Source organism: Arabidopsis lyrata (genome assembly GCF_000004255.2).
Source record: "Arabidopsis lyrata subsp. lyrata unplaced genomic scaffold ARALYscaffold_340, whole genome shotgun sequence".
NCBI lineage: Eukaryota > Viridiplantae > Streptophyta > Magnoliopsida > Brassicales > Brassicaceae > Arabidopsis > Arabidopsis lyrata.
Genome location: NW_003302316.1, coordinates 1 through 9319, shown reverse-complemented (window position 1 = coordinate 9319; position 9319 = coordinate 1). Strand labels below are relative to the sequence as shown.

The window sequence follows — 9319 nt, the reverse complement described above, 5'->3', positions numbered from 1 at the left end:
ATTAGATTATATATATGTTTTAGTATTCTTTTTAACACTTATAATCTTTATTCCATTTTTTCTTGCATTATTCCTTATGTTTTATTTTTATTATTTCATTTTTTTTGTGAAAGACAATACATATATCATTAACTTTTTAGTTTAATTTGATTTGTATTTGTTTTTTTAATTACAGTATGTGACACTTTTGGAAATAGACTATATATGACTTTCATTTTTTTTTTTTTTGGTAGGATGACTTTCATTTATTATGTATATCCTAATAGTTAATATTAAATATTAAATAAATATATTTACAGGATGTCAACAACAAAAAAGACATATATATTTACAGAAAGATTAACACATTTCATCTGAAAATCCAATCTTTCTTTTTTCTTTCTTTTTTTCTTGATTAAGCAATTAAATGTTAAATATTTACAAGCTGTCATGTTCATCACCACCCTCCAAACTCTTTGTAAACCCCAAATAAGCACATACTCTCTCACACACACTTGTTTACCAAAGCTCTTCATCATCATCTTCCTTGTTGCTTAAACTATGGCTTCTCTCTTTAACCAAGTCCCTTCTGTATCCACAGTTTTCGCCCTCTACACATCTTTATCAGCAATCTCTATGATTCTCCGTAGAATCATCAACGAGATTGTGCCTAAGCCAATCAGAGATTACATCAATGTGAAAGTTGTAGACTTGTTCACCTCTTATTGTCAGCAAGTTTCACCCTTGTGATCGAGCACAAATGGGGGTTTTGCGATAATCAGACTTTCCGTGCGGCCGAAGTTTACTTTAAGATGCGTCTTGCCGGACTCTCCACCGGACAACTCCTCGTGGGTTCGAGTGATCTCAAGAATCCGGAGGCTGAGCCAAATCTTGGAATCCCTGTCAACACAAAGATCGTTGATGAGTTTGAAGGGATTCATCTTGAGTGGACTCTACATTGTGTTGAGCTTAAGAGTTATCCCTTCGAGAAACGGTACAAATCTGTTTCTTTCTCTTCTCGTTGTTTGTAATCTTAGTCTTGTTTTGTTACTTATACAGTGTAGGTTTGTGGATGTTTCTGTTTCAGGTACTTTAATCTTACTTGTAAGAAGGAGTTTCGTGAGAAGATAATGACAGATTACTTGACATACATAGCGACATCAGCAGAGAAGATAATGAGACATCGTGAAAAGCTCTTCATCTACTCTTATAGCCGAGAAGGAGGATGGCAATCAGCTAAATAGTATCATTACTCTATACTAGGTTGGAACCCGCGCTACACCGTGGGACTGTTTTTTTTTTTGTTTTTTTTTGTCACGTTGAACCGTTAACAGTAACCAGTAAATATTGTATTAATAAGTTATTAAAATATGGGTTTTTGAAAACCTTTTAATTACGTCGAAACTCGTTAATGGGGATTTTTTGTTTTTTGATAGACCTCAAAAAACATAACGTAATTGTTAAACTCATCGCCTTTTTAATTCACCTTGGGCTCAAAACACGGATTTGAACAACTGATTCGGAATGAGCGAATAACTTGAATGGGTTGTAACAGTTCTTTTAAAAGTAGTCGGACTCTACCTTGTGTAGTCGTTCTCGTGCCGGCAAGAACCATGACTTTGGCTCCTTCACTAACGCCAGTTCGTCTCTCGACAATGGCAATTCGGTCCTCCATTGACTCGCTCTTGGAAGACTTGTCGATAATCTTTGACCTCACATGTACCAAAAAGTTTCATAGCTTTTGGCTCAAAGCTCTCAAGGAATCATTATCGATTAACCTTATCTATCTTTTCATCTATTTTATGTTGGCTTTGGGGAATGCATTTTCTTATTGTATCTTAAACTTTGGGATCTCATGTTCCTATCTTTGTACTTGGTTTCTATTCTAGTGAAATGAAAACAAGTTTGGTTCAAAAAAAAAAGTAGTCGGACTCTAATGTACCTGAGCTGTTAAAATATGGTACTTGAATAGACTTGAATGATTAGTATATGTTTTGTAAATTGTTTTTTTATAATAATCCTAGTACTCATAATTATTTGTATTTTTGCATATTTATGTTATTTAAAGATAATTTTGGATTATTTAATTACCTTTTGGGTTATTTGGTTAATTTACTTTTGGTGTAATTTTTGTTTTTAAATTTAGGATACTGTTGGATTACTTGATTAATATTTGAGTAAATTTCTATTTGTGACCAAATTAAAACCAGATTAAATTTAATTTCTGTATAAAAATATATATTTGTTTAATCATTTTTTGCCGTCACTTATTTAATTAGTAAAGAAGATAATTTAAATTTATTAGTTTTAGTGAAAAAATAACATTTGTAAAGTGAAACATGAGAAATGTTTAATTTGTATTACCATGCATCACACCAAGTGGAAACAATGAACATCCCTGGTCTTATCGAAACTTGATCACACAGGTATGCTTTAACCACTCCTACAACGATGGTTAATTTACACTTGGCCTATGCCGCCTATCTATTTTTTAAATTAACTCTTGGACTAAATTATAAAATACTTGATTTGGGATAAAATATTACAAAAATAAGTACTTAACCCAAATTTTATCGGCCCGAATTTCTAATGCGATGCCTATCTTTAATTGAGGAAATAATGAGCTAAAACCTTTCTTTCTCCGCCGTTTTATCTGTTTTGTTTTTCCAGTTTTACCATGTCAAGTCTCTCTCTGGTTTTAAATCTGATGTTGTGTGTAACAAATCTTAGTTTCTCTTTATTTCTAAAGTTCAGGCAGAGAATTCGATCAGTAATAACTCTCCACTGTTCTTGCTACGTTTGATCGAAAGAGCACTGTTGTCCAGCAATGGAGCGTGAATCTGCAGCAGGCTTCTATTTTCATAAAATAAGTTACCATTAGCTTGTATGATGTTTGATGCTGTGGCCTTCCTAACTCAATAAGATCTTGTTTCACTCTGTTTGTAGAAACACATCAGTCAGTTGAAACACACATATAACCACTTTCACAAATAAAAGACTTATGATAAACTGAAAACTATTGGCAGCCTCAGTTTGATCATTGTTTTCAGCTAAAAGTTTGATGGTATCAGAGTAAAAAAACTTACAAATCCCAGTCGTCGGTTGCTCTTGCAGGTTTCTCGACAACCCGATACAAACGTTCAAGGCTGTATATTAGCAAACCAAATACGGTTTCTGCATCCTTATCCTGTAACAGCATCAAGAAATCAAGAAACGACCAAGAACTTTTTCACAGGATTTCTCAAAAGACCCATTCGTAAATTAATAATGATTCAAAATAAAGTAAAAAAGGAAGATAATGGAAATCTTACACGTCCTTCTTCAATATAGCTCTGATATTGCATAATTCTCTTTTCAGTTTCAATGACAAGTAGTCTCCTGTGAATACGAGCAATCCTTCCTCGTCCTTGAGCTCTGCTATCCTGATTCATACCAATGAAATCAAATTGAATAAAGTTAAAGCTGCATTGACTGTGCACAATAATTCTTATAAACAAAACAAAAAAAAAAAAAAGGAAAATCTCATGTTGTTCATACTCTCAGTTGCCATGTTCATCAAATCTGGATTTGACATAATCTCTAAAACAAAATGTATTTAAGTTATCATAGAAAACAGAGTAGAAATAACCTCGAATGATTACTCAAACAAAATCGATCCATTAGACAGCACCTAAACACAGAATGACTACGATTGAGATTTAATTCTTCCTATTCGTTATCAATCACATACCAAATCGATTCAATTAAACATCTGATCTGAACGGATCTTCGAAAATATAGAACATCGAAGCAATTCGAAAATGGAATCGAGAGAGAGCTTGGTGGAGAATGACCTGAGTTCCTGGAATCTTCAACGACGGTGGAGCAACCGATTTACGATTGGAAGCAGTAATTTGATCCTCCTTCAAGCTACATCTGAGGAATTTGGCATAAATCAAAACACATTGTAAACCCTAAACCCCTAAATTTTTCACAGTGAGAAGTTTTGCATCGAGAAGAAGAAAGCGAATAAATAAAAAACAACCCAATTGTCCACCTAGGCAAAAAAAAAAAAAAGAAAAAAAAGCTGACTCAGATTAATGGTTATAATCTGATTGACTCCCTATTTTTACTGATGTGTCACCTCCTGCTTCAGTACAAATGCTGAGGTGTCATCGAAGATCGCTAGTAGAAGAAGATACCCACACCCACGGCCAGAGAATAGGCGAATAGGGGAAAAACATGAATAGGGCTTTTTGAAATAAATAGGGTTTGCGCAATTCCATTTCTAATAGAATGCCGTCTTTAGCAAAAGCTCTATCAGTGATTATTTCAAGTAGTGCTTTTTGTCTGTTACCGGATATGTATAGAAGTTTCCTTATGGTGTTCCTCTCTCTCTAGCGGTGTATCGGGTGTTGGCACTTCGGTTGTTGCCAGTCCTGTCATTTCCTACAGCCGCCCGAAAAGGAACTGCAGTGATCTTGAATAGGAATCCTACAGCGATAGATCGTGAAATGGCAATGGCTTTTATTAGTCAGATCCGCCCTTCTCGGTGGTCGTTAACAGCTGCTATTTGAAATCCATTCCCGCTGCTGTCGTCAACGGTAGAACTCTTCGGGCATCCGTCCGTTCTTCTTCTGTCTGAGGCAAAGGCGAATCCCTTATACTGTATACGGTCGAGCTGGGGCTTTCTTGCCTACCAGGGAGTAGATTCCTATAAGGCTTGACGTCTGTTTGCGATTAAAGTATCCAAGTCTTGTTCCGAGAGAGAGCATCAAGTTCTTCCTGCATTGCTTGACACCATCCTGGATCCTTAAGGGCAGAAATAACAGATTTTAGTTCTTTTTTAATAGTGGTAGTAATAGTGAGACTATACTTGGGATTTAGTTTGTTTATGCCAGCCTTTGATCTGGTAAGCATGGGGTGAGAGGACATGATTATGCACTAGCAGACAGAAAGTGCCAAGAAGAGAAAACGCATAACTCATAAGCCAAAGATGTATTCGATCCTGAATTGAACGTAATCTTGGCCGGCCCTAGAATCAGTTTGCCTAAAATCACTTGATGGAACAGGAGTTCGAGTTTGAGTTACTCCAAGAAGCGCATAGTCTCAAGTTCAAGAGCGGGTTGTCTCCTCTCGTTTCACTCGAGTTATTTAAACCTCTTGCACACTTGGCATAACAGGCTAGGCCATCCTTCTTCTTCTAAAACTGCTATCCTTTCAGATTGACTCCCTACTCATAAGAATAAAAAGGTCAATCAGACCATTTGTAAAATCTGTCCTTTGGCTAAACAAAAACACTTACCTTTTCAATCTCATAATAACGTGCCTCTGTTATTGCAGATTCTCACACTTGGCATAACAGGCTAGGCCATCCTTCTTCTTCTAAAACTGCTATCCTTTCAGATTGACTCCCGTGGACCAATCCTTTCTTGTTTTCCCAACCGTCTTCTCGCTTTGATTTATCGGTTGGAGATTTCCACTTGGCCACTTGTTTGAGGATGGTAAGGAGTGGCAACCTTATGCTTCACACCATGTTTTCTTCAAAAGGTTCTCAAAAACTTTGTTGATGAAGTGAGATCCCCCATCACTAATAACCACTCGGGTCTTTCCTTCGCCTATCCTATATTGTATGTATCGGCTTGGCTTCGTCCAAAACTAAAAAAAGGGATTCAGTGGTGTAATGTTAAGAGGTCGTGCGACATGAAGACATTGATAGCAATATGGGGGAAGTTCCCATCAGGCAACAATGGTTCCGCCTGACTCTACTTAAGCATGCATATGCGATCATTAGAAATTCACGAATTAAAAATGCTGTAATATACTCTTTCCCATAACTTCTCATACCAGACCAACCCACTGAAATGCAAATAGTTGAGTGCTTTTTCGTACACGTTCACTTACATCACATACACAAGTGCTCTCTGAACCGTGCAATAAGGTCACCCATAACACGGCTCTCCCACTTGAGTTACTTTAGCCCACCAACAGGTGAGAGTGGAATTTTAAACTGACTGTAGAGAGGTGGCGGAGGCAATCAACCACAGCATGGGAGTTGGAATGTAAAAAAATCAGAATAAATGGGATTTTATCGTTCAGCGCGGTGCAGTAAAATTCCTCTTATTCATCTTCGCCAGGCTCTGGGATTCCTATTCTATCTAGAACAGAGAACGAGGTTTTCCAACCGCGGAACAATATCTTACACTTAGATTCCACCATAGTGCTAGATTAACTAGGACAGCTAATCTTCCAAATTTGAAAAGCAACTAGTCCATCCATTTTGATTCGATTCACTGTTCCTCGTCCAATCCCTCTCGTATCAATCCTTCGGATCTGCCTTTCAGTCGAGCTTTAGCTCTAACTACAGTATTTATTATTTTATTTAGGTAATTAGAAATATCGTAAGATAAGAAAGAATTGACAAGCGGATAAGTTTTCTAGTTGGCGCAGTTGGAAGTTGCTTCCGCGGTATCTTTTTCACTCAAGATTGGGTCTCGCTACCATACCACAAGGCTATCTGAGTTCACAATCAGTCGAAATAAAAAGGTAAACAAAGCGGGAAACCTTACTAGAGAAACTCACTGATCTTTTATTGTATTGACTAGGGCTAATTCCGCGCTACGCGCGGATATGTTTTGATTTTTTTTTTTTTTATTGCGTTTTGTTTCATTTTATTTCCAATTTATGACATGCATTGTTTTTTTTTTTTTTAATTTAAATTTTTTTTGTTTTTTGTTTTCTACTTCTCTAGATTACACATGAACTTTAAACCCATACAATTAAGCAAATAATATAAGTATTACATGTATGTATATTTCTTTGTACCATTAGCGGTTTATATCGTATAATTATGAATTTTATTTGAAGTCCAAGAATCTTATTATATAAAGTTGGGTTTTCGAAGTTACTAACTCACGGGATCGCGACATGTGTTATATCTAACGGTTATAGACTTTGACACGTGTCAAAAAGTATTGATTTTTAACAATTTTAAATATGTAAAAAGATAATTATGAGAAAATATTAAAATTTAAAAATGTAAAAAGATAATGTTAAGAAAATTATAAATTAAATAATTTTAAAAGTCTAAAAAGATAATGTTAAGAAAATTTTTAAATTTAAATTCTTTTGCCAACGTTCAGGAGGTTGATGCGTAAAGATTGATTATAAAACATGATTGATTATAAAAACCCCTGTTCAAAAAAAAAAATTGATTATAAAAACCTATATAATTAAAATATATTAAAATAATTAATAAACGAAGAGAAAATTTTAATTAAGTTATTTATAAATATTTTACAGAATATCTAATTTTGTTTTTATACGGGTTATAAAAATTTTAGTTATAAACCGACGTACGTGAGCATTAATTTTTTTTTTCTTACACGAGTTATAAATTTTTTTATTTTAAACCCGCGTATACGCGGGTCCTAAATCTAGTAAATTATAAAATTAATATATGCCACAATATGATGCGGAGATTTTTTTATACGTATTTTTGTAAATGTAACTTTTATTTATTATGTTAATTTAGTTTCTTATTTGTTATATATTATTGTAAGTTTTGTTTAAATGTACACTAACGTTATATTTGTTTTTTTTTTTGTACAATATTTATATGTAAGATTGTAGTAAGGAAAACTGAAAAAGTTGCATCTTCTTCCTTCTCCACCAACAACCATTCATCATCATCATTATCATGACAAAAGAAACACTTCTCCATGAATCTATGCATTTACCAGTTCCACATACACTCTTCCCTCATAAAGCCCCAATAGGAAAAAATATATGCACTACCTTAGCTCTGGAAATAACTTTCCTCTCGCTTTCTTAATAGCATTAGCCCTGATTTGGAGAAAAAAAATATTTGTATGATTCAGTAGTCCAAGACGTGGATTTTGCTTTAGGCTGAGCCCCATAGAGAAAGATTATTATAATTCATAGATACATAGTCCAAGGAATAACTGACATGTTACCTCCCTCACAGTAAGCAGTGAAAATGCAGGCGTTATTGTCTTGTGAAAAGAAAAAGAAATCTTTGAAAACTGATGAAAATCATTATAAATTTTTTCATAGAAAATGGACACTGATGTCCAATATAAGGATTCTTCAAATTTGAGAGCAATTTCATCTGCAACACACAAAAAAAAAGATGATTTTACATGAGATTTATCAGAAAAACACATACGAATAGGAAATCAAATGCCAAATAAATCATTTGGTGGCATCCAACTCTAAAACTACTTTACTTTTATCCTAATAACTTCGTTGTAACCTATGAATTAGCTACCGTCCTGCAGGTGTCTGAGTTGTGAATGGTTTAATTTGAAAAAGTGTGAAATAAATTTCAGGGCCCTCAGGGTCTGACAGTATCCTTTCTTCCATGTATTCCTTTTTAATCAAAAAGGTTTCTTAATGTTCCAGAACTTTAAATATTACTTCATCTATTCCAATATGTATATTGGTCTCGTTAAAAATGCATAGATTAAGAAATCATAAATGTATTTACTTTTATTATAAAAGAATTATATTATTTAATAATTCATTAAAATTATTTTAACCAATCACAAAAGATACTGCAAAAAATAAATTTATAGAAACTTCTACATTCTGGATAGGAATTTGCAAAAAAAAAACGAATAAAATGAGACATTTTAAAAAAACTCCTAAAACAATTTACATAATATAATAGAGGTAGTATTTTGTTAAAAGTTTATTAGTGCTCTTTTTTGGACTATATCAAAGACATAAAAAAAAATCACCAATATATAGATATGTTGGATTTCACAAATGTAATGTAACACATCTAATATATTTGTCCTTTCTTTTTTAACATCTAAACTTGGTCATTTGTTCATATCCAATCTTTGTGAGTCTTGTGACTCACAACATCAAGCTGCGTATGGTATTACCGCGTTGAAGTTCCCATTGGAAACGCGATCATAAAGACCATTGGTCTTTTTTTAGCCGAAAAGGTTTAAGAATTTTGAAAATTGAAGACCTTGCTACATATACAGAATTGGCCTAATCTTACTAACCCCACACCAACAGCTGAACAGCTCCTTTGCTTCTCACATCGGTTGTGCAATCTTTCTAACACATACCAAATCTCTATTCTCTCTTGCTCCTTTTCCATATCCGCTGTCGTTTGAATCTGATACCATGAAAACCTTGGAATTGATTATTAGTATTGTCTTGGACGTTTTCACGTAGTAACTATATTTCTTTATTCTCTTTCTTAAATGAATAATGCAATATGCAACGGTTCATAGAGTTGATGATTGCATGAAACAAATTTCAAAAAGATTGTTAGTAAATCTTACGTCGTTTGACAAACCATAAGCCACATAAGTTTGTGATT

At 34.1% G+C, this 9319-nt stretch overlaps 1 protein-coding gene and 1 long non-coding RNA gene across 3 annotated transcripts; one reads left to right on the top strand and one right to left on the bottom strand.

Moving 5' to 3' along the window:
• Positions 1 to 234: 234 nt before the first annotated feature.
• LOC9298639 (AAA-ATPase At1g43910) lies at positions 235 to 1264 on the top strand. Its single transcript, XM_021015498.1, has 2 exons — positions 235 to 973; positions 1067 to 1264. The coding sequence occupies exons 1-2, from the start codon at positions 792 to 794 to the stop codon at positions 1221 to 1223; spliced, it is 339 nt and encodes a 112-aa protein (XP_020871157.1). The 5' UTR covers positions 235 to 791; the 3' UTR covers positions 1224 to 1264.
• A 1055-nt stretch (positions 1265 to 2319) lies between these two features.
• Positions 2320 to 4024, bottom strand: LOC9298641. Of its 2 annotated transcripts, none has more exons than XR_002329881.1 (4): positions 3710 to 4024; positions 3291 to 3401; positions 3066 to 3166; positions 2320 to 2915 (listed from the first exon to the last, which is right to left on the bottom strand). It is a non-coding gene; the product is annotated as an uncharacterized LOC9298641 (long non-coding RNA). The 2 variants fall into 2 exon arrangements; XR_002329880.1 differs by having other exon boundaries at positions 3813 to 4024.
• Positions 4025 to 9319: the final 5295 nt, after the last annotated feature.

Coding starts and splice junctions, on each gene's coding strand:
- LOC9298639 (XM_021015498.1), top strand. CDS start 792: ATGCGTCTTGCCGGACTCTCCACCGGACAACTCCTCGTGGGTTCGAGT. Junction 974..1,066: donor AGTTATCCCTTCGAGAAACG/GTACAAATCTGT, acceptor TTTCTGTTTCAG/GTACTTTAATCTTACTTGTA.